Consider the following 25,743-nt stretch of genomic DNA (forward strand, 5'->3'; position numbering starts at 1 on the left):
AGGATGATCTCTATGATGGGAAGATCTTCCGAAAAAAAAAATCAGTCCAATCTGAAACTTCTAACCCCATTAAAAGTGATTAGAATGTGGACCGTCGTTTTTTTTGCCAATTTTTGTCACTAATTTGTAAATCACTTTTGATGGATTTAGAAGTTTATGATTGAGCTGATTTTTTGTGAGGATGATCTTTTCATCATAGTGACCATCCTTGCAAAAAATCAGGTCAATCCAAAACCTTTAACCATTATTTTGAAAAACCATTGTTTTTTCATATGTTTTTACATATGGCCTTTGAACCGCCCCCTATATATATATATATAAATCCTAGTGATATAAATCTTTGGGGATTTGTTTGGCTTTTTAACGTGAAATTCATTTATTCGATTTGACGACATCCTCGTGAAAATGGATTGCTCGCATTTGATTGCACGAGAAAAATCAACTTTCAATTAAAAATTGTTTGAAGTTGGGTAAGAGTTAATTTAAGAAATTTAGTAGATCTCATGTTTTCTGGTCAAGGGAAAAGTCTTTTTTGTTGAGTCCAAATGATCATGAGAAACTTGGGTTGTGGCAAAAAAATTATATTTTCTCTGTAAAACACCAAAATAGGGCTGAGTAAAAAAAAATTATTTTTCCAAACGGATTTCCTCAATAAATAATTAGTAGATCAAAAATAATTATCCACGCTCATCTATACTAGTTGTCTTATGTACTTAAGAAAGATCATTATAAAATTCAATCCATTTTAACATTTTTATTCTCAAGAAAAGTTTTGAGATTGAAAAAAAGGGGAAATTCCTGTAGCAAAGATAGAAACTAAAAAGATAAGATAGAAGACGTGATTCAGCAATACAGCCAACGTGCATAGAGAAAGGAGATGTTCTTATATATTATTTTTCTGTTTCATTACAGATTTAGAATACAGTTAGAGTTATATTTATATTACAATTAGGTTTCCTAAAAGATAGGAAACTGACTGTGTTTCCTAAGGTTGTCTAAGAGATAGGAAACTAACTGAGTTTCCTAAGAAATCTCTCAACTCCAACACTCCCCCTTAAGTTGGTGCGAAGATATCAAGAACACCTAACTTGCCAATGATATCTTGAAATGAAGCAGCTGAAAGTCCCTTGGTAAAAATGTCAGCTAGTTGTTGATGACTTCGAAAAATAGTATATATAGTGTTAGCTTGAACTTTTTCTCGAACATAGTGACAATCAACTTCGATGTGTTTTGCTCGCTCATGGAACATCGGGTTAGAAGCGATATAAATTGCAGCCTGATTATCATAAAACATTTATGGGGTTGGGATGGGATGACTCGAAACCTACATCCTATAACAATGCACGGAGCCAAATAATTTCACTAGTAGTCGCAGCCATGGTTATATATATACTCTACTTCAATACTCAAGCATGCAACAACACCTTGCTTCTTACTTTTTCAAGTTACTAAATTACCCCCAACAAATGTGTAGTATCCGGTTGTAAGCCGTTGATCAATCGGACATCCTGTCCAATCTGCATCAGTGTAGGCCGTAATATAACTATGATCATTCTTTTTCATGCATATTCCTCTTCCAAGAGATTCCTTTAAGTACTACAAAATTCTTGTAACTGCATTCATGTGATTAGTTCTAGGCGCATGCATAAAATGACTAACCAAGCTAACTGCATAAGAAATATCAAGGCGAGTAATTGTAAGATAAATCAACCTTCTTACTAATCGTTGGAATTGAGAAAAGTCAGACAACAATTCACCATCCAAGTCAGTTTTTCCTACACTCTCAATAGGAGTGATTGCAGGTTTTACACCCATTTTTCTTGTCTCATGTAAAAAAGTCCACTACAGATTTTATTTGATTAAGAAATATACATTTTTATGAATAAGCAATCTCTAAATCAAAAAAAAAAAAAAAAAAAAACTTTAGAATCCCCAAATCCTTAATATAGCAAATTGTTTATAACAACCTAGAGTCTTGAGATTTTAGTTTGATTATCACTTGTAACTACTATATCATCAACATAGACTAGAACTATTGTAGTTTCTGAAGTAGTCCTTTTGATGAACAATGAAGAATCGGCGCCACTTCGTAAGAGTCCACTACTTTCAAGTACGTGACTAAGTTTGGCGTACCATGCTCGAGGTGATTGTTTAAAGTCGTAGATGGCCTTGTGTAACTTGCAAACCAGTCCTACACGGATATTCTTGAGGGTGTTCAAGTGGAATACTCATATACACTTCTTATTTCAAGCCTCCATACAAAAATGCATTTTTAACATCTAACTAGAATAATTTCCAATCATTATTCACAGTTAGTGACAGTAAAACTCTGAAGGTATTCATTTTTGGTGACTAGCACAAATGTTTCTTTGTAATCTTCTCCATAAGTTTGGGTAAACTCTCTTGCAACCAACCTAGCCTTATGTCGTTCAAGAGTGCCATCACTGTTGTACTTTATCTTGTAAACCCAACGACATCCTACAGTCTTCTTCCCGAGAGGTAACTATATCACGGGATAGATTTGTATCCGATAACGATGACTACTCCATTAAAATCCACAGATTGGAGATAGTTACTCTGTATCATATGAGAGGTGAAACTTTTTTAAAGATAATTAAATGGTTTGGTAGTTGTCGAGTGCAGTTTGGACTGACTGATCCTCCCATTCCCATTGAAACCAATTTCACATCATTTGAAATATGTATATTAATTAAATGCATGATTTTATCATAAATTAGATTAATAGATGCCACAATCACAAAACCTCATTTTATATCAAGTATAATCATTTAACTTATATAAAATACATTTTTGTATTATTAAAAAATCATTTTTTTTCCAAATCAACGTCTGACTGAGTTCTCAAAAAATCACCTAATTTTTATTTCCCAAAAATCAATTAATTAGTTTGGAATTTTTGATAGAGTCCAACACAATGTGAAAAATCCCATATACGACGGTCCAAGGCTGTCAAATTTCATAAAATTCTACAGACCAAGGTGTCAAAATTTTCACTGGCGATTTTTTTTTTCAATGGGTCGAAATTGTCAAATTAATAGAGGATGTGAGAAATTCGATAGCTCTAAGCCGTCAAATCGGGAAACATAAAAAATTTCGATGGTCTTGGGACATCGAATTTTCCTGTCAAAATTTCCAATTTTCACGTAATCAAGCCCATACCAATTCCGTTCCAGCTGAGTTTCAAAACCATGAAGTAAAGAGTGTCATAGAAGAAGATATAGGTAGGCCCTTGGGTTCGCATTCGATTAGTATAAACAATGTCTTAAGAAACAAATCTGGTCCGAAGATGTATTAAATTTTTTAAACTTCATTTGATATTTTTTTTTACTTATAAAAGAACAACATTCAAAAAAAAAAAAAAAAAAGAAAGCTCCACTAATCGAACCAATATTTTTATATTAAAATCTGGTCGAGCCCATTTGGACCACTAGCTCAGTCCAATTTTTTAAAACACTGGTTTTTAAAATCAATGGGTTTCTATGCTGAGCCACTCAAATTTCAATTGAGTCGAGTCAGCTCGAATCGACTGAGTTTTGAAACATAAGCATCTAAGAGGAAACTTCTTCAACTACATAATTGAGATTCTGGTCTGTAATGCTGGGACATGGACACATAAATCTTTTTACATGGGACATATTCCACACCAACAACAATCAAATCAACTTGATGAGTTATATAAAATCTGCACAAAAATTTTCATTTTAATTTCAAAATAGTAAATTACCAGTTTTCGAATTAAAATATTTTGGTGAAAGTGGGAAAAAAAAATTATATTCTGTAAAACAATAAATACTACTTTCCTCATTTTAATTTCAGTGAAACAGTTAAAAAAAAGTTTCCTCTTAAAAAACAGCAAATTTTTTCGAGTCGATTTTTTTGCTCACTGACTCCTCAGTGCTTGCCACGTCAAGCATACAGTGTTAGTTTTGTAACTAACAAAGGTACTTTTTTAAATTAAGAATGTCATTCAATACACGTGGATACATGTGATTGGTGGATCCAAGATTTCTGTGAGCTCTATGAGCAAAATTCTGTGAGCGAATTTTTTTTCCCATGTCAAGCATACACAGGTAGTTTTGTGACTAACAAGGGTACTTTTGTAAATTAAAAATGCCACTCGATACACGTGGATATTTATGATTGGTGGATCCCAGATTTTGTGAGGAAAATATTTTTCAATTTTTTCCCCACTTTAATTAAAATGAATAGTCTAGTTTTAGGATTTTTTTTTTTCAATTTTAAGGGCAGCTTTTGCTAAAACATGCCTTGAAAAATTGCTTAATAACTAACAATTTACATAATTATTTTAGGTTTATCTTTTTTATTAATTATTAATACCCTAATAAATTATTTTTCTAAAGAAATTAATCATTATGTTGAGCAAGACTCGTATTGTGGTTTGATGATCCACCATGATATCCATGTGGTCCCAAATCCCAATAAGTATGACTAGAGAGTAGCAATAGATTAATTGTTTAGTACGTATAACTATTTTGAAGGTCTTGTTAACGTGTGCCCTAAGGACACACGTTAAACATTAATTACACTTGGGGAATAAGCATTTGGAGGTGTTTTGATTATAAAAATAAAATAAAAATTGAGGGTATTTTCGATACAAAATTCAATTTCCTAGGTGTAATTAATGCAATTTAGGGTACACGTTAGCAAATCGGGAGCATATCCTCTGTAGCGCTCTTTTCCTGTAGGGCACTTAGATGGTTAAGAGAGTGCCACATCAACCACAATTTTAGAATACACCAGCGACCGTCTATTTTTATTATCAAGGACAAAAAAGAATTTTTTTTTTTATTTTTACTTTTTTTCTCAATCTGATCCAAACTATAAGTAAAAGAGATTTGAATTATTATTTTTATTTAAATGATGTTTTGTGGGCTGTAGAAGAAGAGTTACAAGGCGCTACAAAGAATCCGTTCCCTAACAAGACCCTTATTTGAAAATGTGTCCACAGAACACACTTTCTAAGTATTTTGTGTTTAAACATGACCTTCGATCGGATCACTAATTAATTATTTGTTTTTTTTTTTTTTAAGCGATTTTACATCATCCAATAATTTCTCAAACCAAGCAGATTGCATGTCAGATGATGGAGTTTTAAGGATGTGTCTTGCAATGTTGCCCATGTCTATGGAGAAGGTAATTCGGTTGCCAATTCTCTTGCATTCTATGCTTACACACAAAGATATCTTTAGAGAATTCGAATTCTTAAAATGAATTACTAGAATTAGCTAGACAAAAGTTTGTGGGAGATCTTTTGAATCTTCTGGGAATCCAGATCATGTAATCTTGAGGGTATTCCCCATAACTAATTGTATCATTAATTTTCTTTTATAAAATCTTCTTTGCTTGCTTGGCAAAGAAAGAAGGTAGGGTACCTCAACCACAAATGAGCCAAAGTGTGTTACATACCCAATTTTTTAAAAATATTAAAAATAATAATTAAAAAGGAAAAAAGAAAGATGAGATCTCATTTGAGGGAGAACCAATAGCATGATGCCATGCGTATTAAATGAACAAGAGTGATTGGTTAGTGGAGAGAAAATTTCGAAATAGTTTAAGTGCGTTATTTTAGTATTTTTCAATACTCATGGTGTCATGCCACTGGTTCATTAGGTTAGCACATAAACTTCAAAATAGCAAATCTTTGTTCCTCCGAAATAGATTCAAGATGATTAGTCTCCAAAATCTAATAGGATTCTCATAATATTTCTCTGTAAGATTTATTATATAGATCTGGAGAATTAAAAAGTAAAATGTGTTAACTACCTATTACAACTAATAGGATTCTCAAACTATCAACTGCTTACATTTCATGTACAAGATACCTTTCTCCTACTTTTCCCACATAGACACAAATACTCCAAAGCAATGATCCAATGCTTCTGACTTAATTTAATTAAACTAAATCATTTCATAATATAAGTACGTATTATTCCACTCATCTAGAAAAATGACCTTGTCCTCAAGGTTGAAATTGGAAAATATTGTACAATCTTTAAATCTCTAATTCACAATGTGAAAAAAGCCAAAATTTGACAGCCATGGATAGTCAAATTGCATAAAATTCGACGGAGCGTTGAATTTTTCATTGTCAATTTTTTTTTCGACGGCCAAAAACTATCAAATTAATGAAGGGATGGGAGAAATTTGACAGCTCTAAGCCATCAAATCTAGGAATATCTAGAATTTTGACTGTCCTAGACCTTCAAAATTCAGTTTCTAAAATTTGTGACCTTTGGCTCGTCAATTTTTTCTGTCGAATTTTTTAGTTTTTCACGTAGTGCTTAATTAAAACTTGTTCTTCAAGTTCTTGCCGACTTCAAAACTTCTCATGAACTCATGTACTTCTCGAATTGTAGGAAAAAAGCAAAGGTGATCGTTTTGACGGAATCTTCGTCCTAATAATCACTTCGAGGGGATTTTCCTCCATCCTTTAGCCATTACAAGATCTTCATAATTTATTGAGCCCACAACCTTTAACCCAAGAAAGTGCTCTGATGCCAACTTATTATGTACCTAATTTTTAGAAAAATAATAAATAAATAAATAAAAAGAAAAAAAAAATGATAGATGATATCTCATTCAAGTGAGATCAGACTTCTAAAATCAATTCGAGATGTTTAGTCTCCAAAATCCAATATAATTTTCAGACTATTTCTCTACAAAATTTCTAATTCAGATCTGGAGAATTAAATAATAAAGAGTCCTAACTGTCCATTATAGCTTTGTGAATGCGTGAGGTTCAAATGGTTTTGACCTCTTCTACGTGGGTTTAAGAATCTCCGAGTGTGAATGGACATCGTAAAAGTGAGTTTTAGAAAATCTATTTTTTTGCTCACAGTGACTCATGACAATGAAAAAATTAAAGGTCTACCTAAAAACTAGGTAAGGAAGTTTGATTGAGGGACAAGGAAGGAATAAGGCACTGTAATTTTTCCTATTCGTAGGTCAACAAATAGGAAAAACAATTTAAGTTGAAATTTTTTAAAATTGATTATACTATTAGATCCCCACTAAAAAAATTAACCAAAATCGACTATAAGATCGCAAAAATCGGGATCCAAGACAAACTTTTAATTAAAACAGAATAAAACAAATAATGATTGTTACGTCATTTTAACACTATAAATACTATGAGTCACGAAATTTTCAGAATTATTCATTTATTTTCCACATTCTCTTCTTCTAAAAGAAAATCCTAGAGAAATCCTAGCCTCCCTCCATCTTCAACTTAGGTTTTCAACTAATTCGAACTTCCGTTAGACGTCGGCATAAAAGAAAAAAACGATCGGATCATCACAACTTTCAAAGAGATATAACAAGTTAGAAATTTTAACAACATACGACACAGAACCTTCAACCCAACTCGATCTCTTGTGTGCTTCATAGAGTTTTTAGCCTTTGAATCTAAGGTAGGGAATTTTTGGACCTTCATAATAGTCTTAGTTTTGATTTGTATTGTAGTTTCAATTATAAAAACCTATTGTTATTGTTGGTTATGTCTTCTATTCTTGTATGTGGAGGGTTGTCGTGGATTCAACCCGGATCTTTTGAGATCCGTTAACGACTTGCATGACCCGTTTAATTGGTTTGATTTTTGATCCGACCTGTTTAACCTCTTTGTAACCCTAAGTATATAAGAGATGAAACCCTAAAGGGTGTGAGAAACATACGAGAGACAGAGAGAAATTGTAACCGTGTTCTTCTTTGGATAATATAGTGAAATTGTCGTTTTTGCCCGTGGACGTAGGTCGATTCTTTGACCGAACCACGTATATTTTGTGTCGTGTGAGATTCTTATATTCTTGTTTGATTTATACTTCAGATCATAGGGTTTAGTCTAACAGTTATTTTAATTAAAGTTAGGATAAAAGATATTTTTAAAATACCATACATTTAGATGTATTATTTGGTACTCCACGATGAATCTTTATCTCTTTTTCAATTTTTTTAAGTTTTCGATTGTATAGAACTTCTAGATGTTCCTAATAGTCATAATTTTCAATATATTGTAGCTTTTGATTTCAAAATCTTATATGTTTTATTTAAAATTAGAAAAATATTAATATCTTATAAATCATGTTTAGAATTATTTATTTAGTGTATTTTCTTGTTGAAATAATATTTTTTAGGCAAAATCGCCAAAGGGATAACTAATCATTTTCGCTTGGTTGACCCACCTTCTTTCTTATCTTAGTAATTAGGGCTGCACATGGTTCGGATTGGTTCGGATCGGATCTCGATTCTCATACTTCAATACTAAAATTAAAATAGTTAAAACTTAAAACTAAGCAAAATAAATATTAAACAAAGCATCACACATAACACATAGCACGCTTAAACAAAACATCAACATATTTATTATTTCAATATAAACAAAGCATCACACATAACACAAAAATCACAAACCCTTAGTCCGATCTTACATCGGTCTGCCTATACACCAAAAATTACTGGAATTTATTTTAAAAAATGAAATTCCATGAATATTTCAATTGGGTGAGTGATTGATAGAGAAATTCTTCTTATTCAAAGATTTGTAATTAATGAAAAGAGAAAGAAAATAAATATTAGAATCATATTCAAATATAAGTGTGACACAAAACACTCATAAAATGAAATAGAAACGAAGTTAAAATTCATTAGGAGAAAATCGATCTGTTTTGCAATCTATTGTTAAAGCATATAAAAATTAGTACAAAATATATATATTGTAATAGATACTTCGAATTGGTTCGGTTCTCGGATTAGTTCGGTTCTACTATACCCCTAATCTGAGACCGAACCAAATCAATCAGATTTTTTTTTTACAATCTGCACCCGAACCAAGCCATGCTCAATTCGAAAGAATCCAATCCAAAAGGTTTCGGATTGGTTCGGTTCTCGGATTTACCCAATCCAATGTGCACCCCAACCTTCTACCATGATCAATTGACCTTTCATCCCACGAAGAACTTGAAGATGAGCAACTTTTGGGTTCAGTCAACCAACCTTCTACCTCGATCAATTGATCTATCGCCCCAACAACTCTTGGGTTCGATTAATTTAACTATCTCAGTTGCCCGACCCTACGTAAAATGTTGCAGTTCAATTTGTTTTCAACACTGTTTTCCCCACCGAGTTGTACACTTTTCAACACCTTAGTTTTATTAAAAACATTTAAGTAAATGTCATTTACTTTAATTTATTTAATAAAAATAAAATATTACCCCCTATTTAAAAACAATGGGAATGATTTTAAAATTTTAAATCTCAAGAAATAAAAATCTAATTTTTGGGTTCAAGAGCAAAATGTGATTTTCGACGTTTTTGTTAGATTTTTGACTCTTGGGTTCTTAAACTTTTTGTTCGAACTAAATTTTAAAAATTACATGATGTCAAATCCCCTATTTAAGACTTTCATTTCCAAAAACTTATTTTCAATTTGAAGAACTTTGAAAAATCACTTTTTCAATACTTAGTCAAATTTTCATCATCTTTTCACAACTTTAACCAATCGTCGATGGTTTTGCCCCGAATTACCTACATAAACTATCTTTAACAAACTTTGGTCATTATCTTTAAATTATTTTATAAAATGAGTGTTGATATTTGAATTTATTGAAAATTTTACTTTTATTTCCTCAAAGAATTTACAAAGATTTGGTTGAGTTGAGAAAAAATAGTTTAAACGTTGAAATTCGAAAAGATTGCATTATAGATGTGACGTCTTTAATTTTATTTAAAGGAAATGTGGACTCTCATTGTTTGAGTGTGGTGGAGAATGGATATCCAAGAATTAATTTACTTTCTATTATCACGAGGCAATGATTACATGTTTATTTACAATTCTATTATTGTGAGGTGATGAGTATTATTTTATTTTTACGTGTTGAGTCGTTGCATGGTAGGAAACTGAATGTCCATTCCACATACTTGTATGCTTTACTTTATTTTATTTTTAAAACAGAAGATATCTATATGTAGTTATTTTGAAATTCGTTAAAGAGCTTGTGAAAATCTGAAAATATAGTCTGTCATATCATGTTCGGAGTAATATACTATCTTAGAATGAATGATTATGATATTAAATTCTTATGTAGTATGGGATGCATAAGGGATTAATATCACAACTGAGATCCAATAATTTCTTGTTTATTTTTACCGGTGAAGTATATAATATAAAAGTAGTTGTGAAAAGTGTAAAGATATCTTAGGGAATCATATGTTCACCTGATAGACTTAAACAAAGATGACGAGTCAATGATCATTAATTGTTTAGTAGTAGTCGAATGTATTGACACTTTGTGAAATGATATGTACCTTAGGATCACAATCAACGGTCAACCTAAATCAGATAAAACAATCACCCTAGTGTGGTAAGTGCAGTGATCGGCCACAAAATTAGAAAGTAACAATGGGGTTCCACATCAGTGAAGCTTAGAACATATTTGGATCTTGATTTGGAGGTATTCAATCATAGTTCTCAATGCTCTTAACAAACAAACTATCATTGTTTATATTTAATTATTGAATCTACTTTATTTTAATTTATAAAATCTAAATTTTATCCGATTAACTATTTTAAATAATGATTGTAGTTATATTTCTAGCATGTTTACTTTATGATTAAGAATTGTTTTATGAAAAGTTGAAGAACGAGGTTTTAAAGTAGAATATTTATAAGTTGATGAAAACAGTTATTTATTTTTTAGATTGACTTACATTTTATTTTAAAATATGTCATAAGATTTGAAACTCGATATTTTTCTATGTTATTTTGAAAATAGTACTAATAGGCTGATAAAGGATATGAATATTTATTAGTTTCTAGTTATTGTCTAATTCATAAATTTTATGTTATGACATGATTTACGGTTATTTAAGTCTAGCGCGATTTAACCATTTTGGCATTGTTTACACGAAAAAACTTGCATATCTTTACAAAATGTTTTAGAATGATTTTTCCTATATTTAGTGATTGTTAGTTTGAGATATTTGTTTCCTGTTGATTAACTCTCTCGATACTTACCCTATTCTTCACTCTTTCCATTTTGATAGATTTCAGAGTTAGTCTTGAGGAGCAAATTAAGTTAGCATTTGCAGTTCATTACTGATGAGTTGCAACCCCCGTCTGCTTAAGGATATTTTAAGGTATAGTTATTTGTTTCATTTATTAACGATGTGTATTTGAAATATTGTAAGTGAATCATAGATTAGAATTGAGGTTGTTTTCGCACTTTGATATTCTTTAATTATATATTATTTTTCTCCATTGTCATATTATTATTTTTATCATTGTGTAATCATATTTATGTTAATATCACATTTGGGTGAAGTTTTCAGTGTCTCGAATTCTAACATGGAATCATGAGGATTTGTGCTGGAATTCGGGGGCACCTTGTCCCACCATTAAGTGAAGCTTACAAAAGAATGACCCTAAATAAAATAGAAAAATGATTTTTTTTTTTTTTTTTTTTTTTTTTGAGATTTTTGAAGTTAGAAGAAATATGAGAAGTTAAGAGTCCAATTGACTATAGGTCGATTTGTAAATACTCAAAAGAGAGATGATGAACAAGCTAAAAAAGAAAAGTCATACTTGTTGTATTTTTTTGTAGGCTTGGGACTTGAATACAAATCTACTTGGATTTCACTCTTTTAGGTCCTTAAGCACTATTATACACTTATGTACTCACTTGAGAGTTTTTTTTTTAAGTTCTTACGACATGTCCATGAGTTGGACACAACCTTGGTGGAACTAGTACCTTGTGCATGAAGATGTATCCCTAGGGGATTGGTTTTTTGTTGGCTTAAAGAGTTAAGTGTAGATCTGGTTAGGAAGATTTCTACCTTTAACTCATAATCCTTTAGAAATAAGAAAAGTGGTGTATACTTATAGTGTATGCATGAATGTTCCTAAATGAATTTATTACATGGAATTATAAAAGGGGAGAGCACCTTAAAAAGAGGGATTACTCTCTTCCTCCTTAATCGTGGAAACAAAAGGAAATGTAACTATGAAACATAAATTCCCTGGAATTTAAATGAAATTAAAATGTTCACTGAGGAACTTATTATGGATTTATAGGGGGAGGTTACATCACATTAAGGGTGCTCTTTACCACCAAAGTCATAATCAAAGAAAAGTAAATATTACATTGTTGAAATTTAAATTAATTAAGAAATTAAATAATAGGAGTGATAGAAAGGGGATTTAGGATGTTAAAAATGTAGCAAAACATAAATAAATTTCTCCACCTTAGTTCTTTTCTTTGTTCTTTTTACTCAAAAAAGCTTTTAAAAAGGGTGGGTAATCACTTGGACAAAATTTTGAGGCTTAGAAGAGCTTTTAGAAGTAAAAATGACAGAGTTTGGGTATGTTAGAGCTCTCTCTCCCATTTTCCTTGTATGGAGGTCTTATTTATAGGTTCTATGGAGACCTTGGGGATATACTTGTCCAATTTTCTTAAGTTTCCAATATTCTTAAATAAACCTCAAAAAATGACTTCAATTGCCTTCTAACAACCTTTCCTTCATGGTCTTTTACTTTTCCTTGAGTCTTACCAATCATGATGATTAAGGGGTAGGGTTGTAAAAACTTACAAAGTTCTAAAGAATTCTAGGGAAGAGCATAATCCTTTGAAGGTAGTCAAATACCAAAGAAAAATTATAACAAAGGCAAGTAATTTTCAAATGTGAGGATTGGGGCTTAAAGGTCAATTAACCTTCAAGTCTCTCAAAAACAAAGGATAAAAAAGTCAAATCCTTTGAGATTTTAAATTTTCTCTTTAAAGGACAAAGATGTAAAAATCCTTTGAATTTAGTCAAATTCCAAGTAATATAAGAGCAGTGGTAGGTATGGATGGTTTTTTAAGCCCCACTCCTCGAGATGAGTAACATTGTTGATCAGGCCTATAAGATTTTGAGCTGTTAACTCTTCTGCTCCTGGTGATGCTTCTTTGATCTTGCTTATTTGCTCTAGATGGTGAAGTTAGATCTGAGCTTCTGTTAATGTGGATAAAGAAGGATGAGGCCTCAGTATGGTGCCTACCAATGATTCTCCAAATATTCAATTAAAAATTTGGAATGATACTAGATGATAATTCATAATTTAGATATTTCAAAGAAGATGAATAAGAGGGATCTCAAAAGAGTGATATTTGTTAAGCTTGTTTTAGCTTCCAAAATCTAAACCCCTTGCCTTGTTTTGAATAAAGGTTTTAGAGCCCCGAGTTCGAACATGTCTCACCACATGACTTGCCAAGGTGTATAAGTTGAGTAGGTCATGAGCTAGCTAATATAGCTGGTTGCACTCTTTAGTTCTGCTCCCATGCCTTATTAATGTTTGCACTTGATTTTGATTAAAAAATATCATATCGCATTAATTACTGACTTGAATCGATTTTATTATTTTTGAGTTAGTGAGTCAAAGGATGTCGTAATCAGCTATGTTCTAGTAAATATTAATGGATATCGCATTAAATGTGAAGAATTATTTTCTGATTTTCAATTTGGACTGCCTTGAATTCTTTGTCATATAGCCTCCAAGGTAAAATCTCGAATTTTACAGTTTTTCCTTTGCCCACTTTAAATATTTCTCACAGATTCCTAGATTGGGTTTTGCAATAGTTTGTTTTTTGGGGACATGACATTTATATTTGTTGTGACTAAAATGGACTCCACAATTTCCCCCTTTTTGGTAACTCGGACCATCGAGGTGGCAAAAAACTTACTTGTATTGCCTTGATATGATTTTCCCGACCCTCCTTGATCTGCTTCTGTTTTGTTTTTTGACATTTATTTCTCTTTATTGTGTTGTGTTTGATGCTGATTTTTTAAGAGAGATTGTAGTAATGGGAAGGCGAGTTTTATATATTTTTCCCTCATTTTTTGTTTAGTTGTTTATGATTCCCTAAATATCATGAGGTGTTGCATTCATTATTCAATTTCTCATATGCTCAAATCTTTTGCTTCTCATATTCTTTGTCTATATTGATTTATTGAACTTCTGTATTCCATGTTATACCCTATGTAAAATGTAATATGAATTTTGTTTAATAAATTGCTATTTTTTCTTTGTGTTTGGTTGCCTTGATTTTGTCGGTGTTTTGTGTAAATTGACACGGCTGTCCGAATTCAAAGAATGTGAACTCGGTGTTGATACTTTCTTGTGTATTCATGCATGGGATTTCAGTACATGTATTGTTGTTTTGAGTCACTTGCTGAGTATGCTTCTTGCAAAGTTTTGCCTTACTGATAAAACTTCCTTAGGTGAGTAGCGTTGCAAGGTTTAGAGAAAATGCCACATTCTAAGGTCTTTATATAGTAGGCTCCCGCTTTTTCGAGTTTTTCGATTATATAAGACCCTTCCCAATTTGCCATGAGTTTGTCGTTGTTTGGCTCCCATGTATTTTCATAAAATTTTCTTAGGATTAGGTCTCCAACTTTGAACAACCTTCCCTTGACTTTTAGATCATACGAGTGCCTTATCTGTTGCTAGTAGGCTACGAGATAACTTAGGGTTTTTTCTCGCTTCTCTTCAAGTAAGTCAAGGTCGCTCAAGTTCATGCTAATGAAAATTTCTTTGGGTTCTATGAGAGTGCCTATGTTGACTGTTTCTAGTTCTTCGATGTTGGGGGTGATCGTCCCTTCATCTTTGGCTCTCTCTAGTTAGCTTGTTGCTCTATTTAACTGTTATGGCTGTGAAGTTTTCCTTGAGAGTATCTCCTCAATTTATTTGGAAATGGTATCTCACTTCTCTACTCTTAGAGGGTTTAGGGCAGTATTATAGCATCTTTAGGCTACGAGCTGGTCGTCGCGTACCTCTTACACTTCATCCGAGCTCTGAAACCTCAGTAGTTAATGGTATGAAGAGGCTACAACTTTCATATGGTGTAGCCATGGCTGGCCTAGTATGGAAATATAGGGGGATGGAATTCCAATCTGGTGCAACCATTTCCTATAGACGGCACCAAAAGTGTGAATGGTTTTTTAGGCCCCACTTCTCAAGATGAGTAACGCTCTTGATCAAGCCTAGAAGATCTTGATCTGTCGACTCTTTTACTCAAAATGGTGAAATCGAATCTATTGACGTGTATAAAGAAGGATGAGACACCGGTGTGGTATCTGTCAATGAATCTCCGAAGATTAAGTTAGAAATTTGGAATTATAATAGATGGTAATTCAAAATTCAGATAGTTCAAGGAAGATGGTGACTAGTGATCTCAAAAGAGTGATTTTTGTTAAGTTTATTTTAGCATTCCAAAATCTGAACCCCTTGCCTTACTTTGAGTGGAGGTTTTATAGCCCTGAGTTCGAATAGATGTTACCACATGACTTGCCTAGGTGTATAAGTTGATTGGTCATGAGTTGGGTAGTATAGCTAGTTGCGCTCTTGAGTTCTACTCCCATGCCTCATTAATGTTTGTATTTGAATTTGATTACTAAATACCCAACACATTAATTTTTGAGTTGAACCAATTTCATTATTTTGGGGTTGGTGAGTTGGGGGATGTCGTTGTCAGCTCTATTCTAATAAATGTTAGTAGTTATCGCATTAAATGTGAAATTTTTTTTTTCTAGTTTTCAACTTAAACCATTTTGAATTCTTTATCATATTGCCTCTGAGGTAAAAGCTCAGATGTTACAATTTTTCTTTTGCCTGTGGTGAATATTTTTCACAGATTCTTAGATCAGGTTTTGCAATAGTTTGTTTTTTGGAGACACGTGTTATTTCTCTATGTTGTGACTAAAATGGACTCCATAATAGGTAATTTTCATTGGAGAGCATGGGTCTTTTGGTCAATTGACTTGAAATAACTTCTAACAACTTGAGGGTGAAAGAATAATTACTCTTGAAGTTTTAGAGATTTCTTGAGGATGGGCAAAAGAGTCAAAGTCGCTTGACAATGGTCAATTTGTGTTGGACTCAATGGAATTGGCTTTGAATTGAGGATAGGAATGAAGGGCTTAATGTTAAGTTACCTTAAAGCTAATCCTAACAAACCAAGGTTGAGAGTGTAAAGGCCTAATTGTGGGGACCAACGGTCAAGTTTGAGATAAAAACACAATTACCTCATGACCGAAGAAGGAAATTTTTGCAAGGTTTGATGAGGGGGTGAGAAGGTAATAAAGCAAAGTAGTCCCAAGGAAAATCAAAGATTAGGAAGGTTTAGACCTAAAAGCCTCTTAATATTCAAGTATAATGATCCACTCAAAACTGCCTAATAGATTGGACTTTTGTTGACTGAAGGCCAATGCAAAATGTAGTGGTAATCGATGACTTACTCAAGGTCCAGTGTAAATTTGGCTAGAGCCATGGGTGACTCATGGTCCTAAGGAAAATTCCTTTAGGCCATAGGTATCCCATGGCCAAGTTTGTTTTTAAGCTTTGAATATCGATCCCTTGAGAATTGGGCTCCACTGAAATGGACCCCACTAGATCAATTTAAAGATTTTGAGTTGGACCTTTTTGCTAGATTTTGAGAGCTCTCAGGCTTGATCCGGATAAATTAGGGTGTCTACAAACTTAATTTCTCACTAAATAGGAATTAGTTCCCCAAAATAGCCACATTTTATGTCTTCACTTTTTCCATTTAAATATAAATACTCCTAAGCAATGTTCGTATGCTTCCACCTAATATAGGTACATATCAAAGTGCATATATAGCATGACCCTATATAAACATCGATTTTATAAAGGGTCGATGTACTTGATTCTCTTTTGGACATGTATGCTTGATACAACCGATGTATAATCCTTGATAGGGTTTTGGTGGTATAATATTGGCCAAAGTGGTGCCTATGGTGCTAGGTACTCATAGTTGGACAACAGATAGGTGAGGGATAAGGCACTCGTCAACATGGATATAAATCTCAAGTTTACACATGGACAACAAATTAAGATGCACAAATCTGGCTCTCATAATAATCTAAATCACACTTCAGATGAATGGAGTGTAAAAACTTGTTTTTGCACCTTCAAGTAATATGATTTCTAGGGGAGGTGGTTCGAAGGTAAAACAAACGATAGGGACACTACGTCAAATTGCATATTTAGCGACGCCACAATTGCGCTTAAAACGACTGCTAAAGGTCGTCGTTAATTGCGACAGTTTTCAGCAGTCGTTTAAAGGTCGTTTTTATGCTACAAGTAAAAGTTGGGGTGCCAATAGCCACTCTCTTAAAATTCCCTTTCTTCCCCGTCTAACAGAGAAAAACGAATTGCTCTCTCTCTCTCTCTCTCCATTCTTCCCTGTCTAAGAGGTTTGATTCTCGGATTCCTCTGTATTCATCTCTCCTTAAATAAATAAACTCGTGCTCTCTCTCAACTCGATCTATTCAAGTTGGATTCATAGCGTTGTTCATCAGGATTGTTTTTTTTCTCGCTCTTGAACTGTTTTAGGGTTTGAGCTCTCGGTCTCACTCACTGATTTTGGTTTTTTATTTGTTATTCCTTCAGATTGAACTCTCGTTCTCTCTCTCTCTCCTCTCTCTCTCTCTATAATCTTCAACGACTTTGGTTCTAAGTTTTCGATCTGATATCAAAACTTTAATCAAGTTCGATAGTATAGTTTTGGTTTTATTTTTTGGTTTGATTTAAATAAAAACCCTAGTTCTATAGTGTTGATTCAATTTTACGGTGTAGCAATTGATCCCTAAATCATATATTTCATTTTTTAGGTTTTTAATATCGAGACGGGATTGACTAAGTTGAGCTTCCGCAACAACAGTTAAGTTTTTTAGGATTTTGTTGGTTGAGATTAGGATACTTCAGTTCTGATCTCAATCACGTTTTCGACAAATTTCAGGTGAGTTTATCTACGCAAACTCAGACCGTCATATCAATAATAATCGGAGAGTCAAGCTCTTCAGCATTGTCATTAATGAAGACCTATTCTAAAATTTAAGGTCAGGTAAACGAATCTTATTAATCCATCCAATTATGTTTGATAAAAATTATTGATCAATAGGATTTATATAAATGAATCTTGTTTGTGTTTCTTTGTGTATTTGTTTCCAAATCAAGTGTTGCATTTATTTGTTTAATTTTATTTAGGTGTTGATGGTGAATCTTGCAATGGAATCAATGTTGTCCATTTTGCAAAAAATTGTTGTTGACATCGAAACAATGGAAAATATTTACTGTTTTATAGAATAGACACTAATAATTTCTTTTTGTGTAATGATTTTTTAACTCAATCTGACAGGGTGACTCAAAAACTTGACTGACATGTACCCTGTAAGAACCACAGATTTTTCCCTCGGGATACATAACTACACATCCCCATAAAACATGTGCAATTGTGTATCTCAAGGGAAAAATCTATGGTTCTTGCATCTGCCACGTCAGTGAGTTTTTAAGTTACCCTGTTAGGTTGAGTTACAAAATCAGCATACTGTATGATATCTTGACTAAGGCAAGCATTGTGAAGAAGAAGATCCCAATGCTCATATTGTGCAACAAGACTGACAAAGTGACTGCACACACCAAGTAATTCATCTGGAAACAACTAGAGAAGGAAATGTAATACTTAAAACTTACTTTCATCTATGAGTGGGTATGCTGGTTTGGTGCGTGTTTGATGATTATCACCAGGTTCATGTCTTTTAATACATATTATTTTGGTCAAATATCAATGTTTGCTTAGAGCGAGCCTTATAGGGAAGTTTGATCAGACAAAGTGGAATTGATCTGAATTATTGGTTTTTAGACTATAGTCTTGCACATTTATAGTTTCTTCACTTATATTGATTTGATATTGGGAATTTAAGATAATGGATCACCCAAAACAAATTTTGGATAAGTAAACCATCTTGGAGTGGGATAAGTGTTCAATTCTTGGTTCTTGATCAATGTTAAGGGTCTTTAGATTCCAATTTTAGGAGTTTTCTTGTGCAAAAAAGCAAAAGACAAGAAAAAATGTTATAATCTCCAAAATTTTCATCCCCAGTTCTGTTTGGGAATCGAAAGTTTATTTTAGATCAATTTGTGATTTTTGTGTGTTGGAGACATGCCATCTTTAATTTCTTTTTTATTTTATTTCCCTACTTGAATTCATAGGTAACATTATTACAATTGGATGAAAAACTTAAATTTATCTTCGGGATTGAACACGTTTTCATGTTGGTGTGCCAAATACTAATCAGAGAGGACATGTGAGTGTTGCAGTGCTAAGATATTATGTAATATGAGGTCTGAAATGGGACAAGTTTCAAAGGGAAAAAGAAATAGAGGGGAGGGGGCGTGCTTAGTAGAATATGGCTCATCCTTTGTAGGACATGGTTTCTTCAACATCAGGAAAAAGGCACAGATGTGCCCACCATTCACAGAAAATGATAGGTTACCCTCCCACCCTTCAATTTTCTTCCTATTATTCTACATAATCAAATTACCCTCATCTGTCTATCTCAATTCTCAAGAGTCAAGTCACCTTGTAGTTAGTCATTTAGCTGCTGGGATGATAGAAGAGGACCATTCATGACTCAAGTTCTCTAGTTGAATTACTGAGTTGAGTTCTAAGGGCAAGATTTGCATAATTGGGCAGTCTTCTGGAAAGGTATGGCATAATTGGTAGTTAGATTTGCATAATGTTTCTAGATTTATTGCTTTGTAGACTAGAATTTGGATTGGTAGTTAGATTTGCATAATTAGTAGTTAGAAAAATAGTTAGTGTTATGAAAGTTGAAGACGAGGGGCATTTGGGTCTTTTCATGTTGTTAGTTGGGGTCTAGGTCATCAATTTTAAAATATAGGGGCATCTCCAATATTCAGCAACATGTGAGGGGGGTAGGTGTAAAATAAATTTTTTTTTTTTTTTTAAATACCCTATAGCGACGTTCAGTGACCATCGTTATATCCTCATTTTACTGTAATAGCAGTCGTTTTTTTCGACTGTTTTAGGCTGTCGCAATTAAAAAATCACTCCTTTTAAAACGACTCCATTTATGACTGTAGGGACAGTCGTTTTTGGCGAATTATGACGTAGTGGGATTTTGCTCCTTGTAGTCAAGTATTTTAAACTAAGTGGACTCTTGGCTTACTCTGTTGTAGGTTGAGAAACTTTCCTAGGGTAGCAAAAGGGTGTGAGAATACCCTGTAATATTAAAAATAAATAATATGTTAGAATGATCCTAACCATCGTTTATCTAGACTTTTCTCTTGAGCATTTGTCAAAGAGCCATGCTGGAGTGATTCGATGAAAAGCATATATCGTTCCTACACACTTTCACATCAAGATGTGTGATATGAGGTACAATCTTGAGGTCACTTCAGCATTAGTCTTTTTCCAAAGGTAGATGTGCCTTCAAAAAGTATAAAGTCAAAAACCTAAGGTTGGTGAGACGGCGCCAAGAACAAGTACCCCTTAGAAAGTGGAGGTCTTGAGTTCAAATCTCCAATTCCCTTAAGAGCCACACTCAGGGATTTGTCCCAAAAATTACTTGGTGGGTGTGGGGGTGCATTGCCATTACCCCGTGGATTAGTTAGGTGCTCTAAGAGGCCAGATACCTCATATAAAAAAAATGAATGTCATCATATGGATGGTGAGGATTATCCAATCAGATCCATCTTTTGGCCTAACCACTTAGTGGGCCCTCATAGTTGTGATCTGTAAGGATCCTGGACTTATTGCATGCATGATCAGATAATTAATTTGCATTAATTGTATATAATTAAGCAAGTGGTATGCACAATAATTCACAGAATCATTCCTCCAATCAAAGAGAAACTTAGGTCATATATCATAATACATGAGGACAACAAGAAGACGATGGACTAGCTTATCCCAACAACCAAGATAGATGTAGTTTAACCTTTAAAACTTAACTTGGAAGATCTCCATCAGTCCATCCATCCATCCACTACCACTTATCCAACGATGCCGACTCGCCACCTAGCTGTGCTTAATTGCCTAACATGGTAATACAGTAGAAGCCGGCCTACCATTTATGTGGGTTCCATTAACTAGCTTTAGTTTGTGGATCCCACTAACAATAATAAGAGTCCAAGTGGAGTGATCTTCCTTGTTTTGCATTTAATTGGTGCTTATATCTGATATCAACCATAATAGTTTTAAAACTCGAAAACTTTGACTTGACTCAAATATCCATGGAGTCAATTTCATAATTAATGAGTCAACTCAAATATGTTCACTTTATAAATATTTAAAACTATTTAAACTAAATGAAAATTTTTTTTTATAACCAAATAACTCGATTTGGCTAGGTGCATTTTCGATTTGACCCAACAAATCAAGTTTCGGGTGTGAATCATCTTGAAATTCAATCGAGTCATGTTGATTCAACTCAACCAGTTTAAAAACTGCGTATATGATGAGGTGTAATGGGTCGTCAATGTGTGTGTCGAAAACTCGGGATTCAACCTCAACAAGTCAAATAAAAATATATTAAATTCATAAATATTTTTAAAAAATTTAATATTTTAAAATAAATAAGATATTTTTATTTTATTCTCCATGAAAATATCACATATAATCAAATAACTTGATTAAATTTCTGACTTGACTTGATGCAAATTCAAGTGGACTTAGGTTACTTTGAAACCCAATTAATTAAGTTGAATCAACTCGACTCAACAATGAATTTTAAAACTATGAGTATAACTAATAAAGTGAGTAAATTTGGGGATCATTAAGTCATTTTGAGCCTCAATTGAGGGTACATTAGTCCTTGAATACATAGACACTATTAGGCTCTCTAGTCTCCCAGTTTGGTCCTTCCCCCCCAACCCCCATTTCGAGAATTTCGAGTAGCTCAAGAGAATAAAAAAAATAAGGACAAGAGGGTCTAAAGAAAGGGAATAAAGCAAAAAAACATCCCCCAACATGAGATCCATTATTAAAATCCATTTCCTGCCGTTTCAACAGATGGGCTGTCCCTTTTGTCTCTTATCATAAAGAAACTCTCTCACCCTCTCCTTCATATCCCTTCCCCTCCCCCCCTTAAGTCCCTCATTGTCTCAACCATACAAGACACATTAAACCCACCAACAAATCTTCCTTATTCTTCTTTTTTCTTCATCTTCGCCATCTTTTTACGATCATGGGATCGAGAATTCGTAGGAAGAATCGATGGGCCGTGCAACCTTTAACACCTTTAATGGAAGGTCCAGATCCCGGGACTCAAGGTGAAGGAGGGAAGAAGGAGAGTTCTTGGGAAGTAATTCGAGCTTGGGTTCGAATGCAAAAAGGTTTCTCCACTCCAATTTCATTTTACGGGAATGGTTCGTCGAAGAGGTTGGATTTGAGGCTTTTGCTTGGTGTCTTGGGTTGTCCTCTTGCTCCAGTTTCTTTGGTTAATGATCCAATTCGCCATCTCTCCATTAAAGACATTCCTATTGTACGTAAATTATTATGTTATTTTTTTCTTTCTGCAACTCCATTTTGTTATTATAATTTATATTTATTAAATATATTAAAAATTTTAAATGTACAGGAAACTTCTTCTGCTCATTATATTATACAACAATATTTAGCGGCGACAGGTATTTTAAAAATTGGAAAATGTATAAAGAACATGTATACAACTGGAAGTGTGAAATTGATTTGTTGTGAGACTGAGATTGCATCGGGAAAGAGTGTGAGAACCGTCGGGGGTAGAGCGGGCGAGAATGGTTGCTTTGTTCTATGGCAAATGTCACCGGGCATGTGGTCCTTTGAGTTGGTGGTGGCCGGAAATAAAGTGGTAGCCGGTAGTAATGGGAAGATTGTGTGGAAGCACACGCCTTGGCTTGGTACACATGCGGCGAAAGGTCCGCAACGTCCACTACGTCGTATAATTCAGGTAATTATTTTATGAAATCGATCTAAAGCACCCTATCATAAATGAGAAATTTAAGGAGCAAGATTTGATTAATTGTCCCAAAATTTTAATATAAGACTTGATGGGATGATAATATTATAAATGTAGATTTTACTTGGTATGATTATTTGCCATGATACTACCATGACTATATGGTTGAGCTCAATGATCAAATAATTTTTTTTCTAAATTTGTAAATGTTTAAAATAAATAATAATATTTATATTTTATTATTCTCTACAAAATGAAAATATTAAATATAATCATGAAACTCCACCAAATTTTTATCAAACTCGTCGAATTTCTTGAGTCGATTCAACAAGTTTTAAAATCATAAAAACGATTATATTATAGAACTTCACTTGACTATAGGTATCAACCATAGTTTATAGAACATCACTCGACTTGGAATCAAATTGATGACTTATGAGTTGACTCAATGATCAAATAAATTATTATTTTTTTCTAAATTTGTAAATGTTTAAGATAAATAATAATATTTATATTTTATTATTCTCTACAAAATGAAAATATTAAATATAGTTATGGAACTCCACCAAATTTTTATCAAACTCGTTGAGTTTTTCGAGTCGACTCAACAAGTTTTAAAATCATAAAAACTATGTACCACAAACACTTTTTTTGATGAACCGTAGATCACACAAACTCAAAGGAAGAAAAAGAAAAGAAATATCCCCTACTTTAGCTGGTCCCAAGACTTCTTTAACAGACTAACAATCTGATCTAAATTAGACCAGCCTACATGATGTCATCCCCACTATAATTCCCTTGGGATTGCTGAGTTACTTTAATAAAGTAGTTATTCAAGTACTTTTCGGCTGTTTGCCTGCTCACATAACTTTGTCCTGGACAAATTAAATCCGGATTCAAAATTATGGGTTTGACTGATTGGCATTCTTTGACTATGGGGGTGGGGATATGAATATTTATGAAGATTAGGATTATCTTTGGTGATCAAATTTATTAACTTTTGGTTAATATAATTTATGATTTTTTTTTTTCAGGGTTTAGATCCAAAAAGCATTGCATGTTTGTTTGCAAATGCCCAATGTTTAGGTGAAAAACGAATCAACGATGATGATTGCTTTCTACTAAAAGTAGCGGCTGATCGGGCGGCTGTGATGGAAAGAAGTGAGGGGTCGGCCGAGGTGATTAGACATGTATTATATGGTTATTTTAGTCAAAAGAGTGGGCTTTTGATTTACATGGAGGATTCCCATCTAACTAGAGTACAAGTCCCAGGAACCGATACGGTCTATTGGGAAACAACCATTGGAAGTAGCATTGGAGACTATAGAGACGTCGATGGCGTGCTTCTTGCTCATCAGGGAAGCTCTATTGCAACTGTGTTTCGTTTTGGAGAGATGTCGATGCAACATAGTAGGACTAGAATGGAAGAAGTGTGGAGGATCGACGATGTTGTGTTCAATGTCCCAGGGCTCTCCATGGACTACTTCATCCCTCCTGCTGATATATTTGATGCCTCTCATTTTCCTTAATTTGGTTAATTTAATTGTATCGGTTAGAGATTTGGGGTGGATTAATTTGAAGATTTGATTAAAAAAATAGTGTAATTCTGTCAATTGTATTAAATGCTTAGTTTCTAGTCATTAAGGTTAAATGACCCATTAATCATGTTAATGTTTTTTTTTTTTTTTTTAAGTAGTACATTGGACTGACTACTACTACTACTACTACTACTATTATTATTATTATTATTATTATTATATATTTTTATTTTTATTTTTTTTTTTGGGGGGGGGGGGGGGGAGGGACTAATTCTCAAGGCACGGGCATACCCTTCCGCCATGTGCACCAGGTAATTTCTGGGATAAATCCCTGAAGGTGACCCTAAGGGGGTATTCAAACTCAAAACCTCCGCTTCATGAGACGTGGTCTTGGCCACCTCACCAACCCTTAATTAAATGGTTAATTGCTTCATGAGACGTGGTCTTGGCCACCTCACCAACCCTTAATTAAATGGTTAATTGTTAGTATTGAACTCATGGCATCCCACTTGAGGTGGATACACACCAATACCATCTATAAGCTATCAGTGGGGTATAACCAACATAAGCCAATCCCCATTTTAATTGATTGAGAGTGTGGAAAGCACACATTTCTATCTCTCTCAGACAATCAAAGACAAAAACTTGTAATTCCTCTTTCTCGGGTTACTTGTTTCTAAAAAAGAGGAGTAAAATATGTTCGTTGCGGCAAGTTAGTCTCTTCTTCCTTCATGACTTTTTTATTGTGCTATAAAAAGTTCGCCAACTAAAGTTGGATAATGATCAATAACAAGTGATTAGAGTATGATTATAGGGTAGGGTGCTATAAACAAACTTCTAGACAAAGTATTTTGTCTTATATGGGCTAAGAGTTTCAAATGACTTGATTTTTTTGTGAAAATGATCTTTATGATGATAAAATCAATCTCTTCTGAAATATATAACCCTAATTTATAAGTTGAAGAATTGTAGATCGTCAATTTTTTACCATTAGTTTGTAACCATTTTTCATGGGGTTAGAAGTTTCGGAATGGACTGATTTTTATGAGGATGATCTCTTCATCATAGAGATCATCCTGACAAAAAATACGCCCATTCCAAAACTGTTTAATCATATAAGACAAAACTTTGCATAGAACGTTGTCTACAATTTTTACACTATCCATATGTATTGATATTAATATTTGGAGGGAGAAGCTACCAATTTCATTATCACTCATCTATAGCAATAAGGATAGAGAAATTGAGGAAAATATTGATATTTAAATCAAAATTGGTAGTGGAGGCTCACTTTTACAAGTATTATAGGAAGATTGTTTTATAGAGCTAAATGTTATGCTGTCAAAATGCATCATATTAATAAAATTAAATATGA

The 25,743-nt window shown here is 33.3% G+C and overlaps 1 protein-coding gene across 1 annotated transcript; it reads left to right on the top strand.

The window, feature by feature from the left end:
* Positions 1-21,603: 21,603 nt before the first annotated feature.
* On the top strand, positions 21,604-24,499 carry LOC147388337 (C-type mannose receptor (DUF620)). Its single transcript, XM_086421943.1, has 3 exons — positions 21,604-22,377; positions 22,474-22,821; positions 23,865-24,499. Exons 1-3 carry the CDS (start codon positions 22,081-22,083, stop codon positions 24,357-24,359), a joined length of 1,140 nt encoding a protein of 379 aa, XP_086278069.1. The 5' UTR covers positions 21,604-22,080; the 3' UTR covers positions 24,360-24,499.
* The last annotated feature ends 1,244 nt before the right edge of the window (positions 24,500-25,743 follow it).

Source organism: Akebia trifoliata, chromosome 13, assembly GCF_017979445.1.
Source record: "Akebia trifoliata isolate Shusen 1 chromosome 13, ASM1797944v1, whole genome shotgun sequence".
Classification (NCBI taxonomy): Eukaryota; Viridiplantae; Streptophyta; class Magnoliopsida; order Ranunculales; family Lardizabalaceae; genus Akebia; species Akebia trifoliata.

Coding starts and splice junctions, on each gene's coding strand:
- LOC147388337 (XM_086421943.1), top strand. CDS start 22,081: ATGGGATCGAGAATTCGTAGGAAGAATCGATGGGCCGTGCAACCTTTA. Junction 22,378..22,473: donor CCATTAAAGACATTCCTATT/GTACGTAAATTA, acceptor TTAAATGTACAG/GAAACTTCTTCTGCTCATTA. Junction 22,822..23,864: donor CACTACGTCGTATAATTCAG/GTAATTATTTTA, acceptor TTTTTTTTTCAG/GGTTTAGATCCAAAAAGCAT.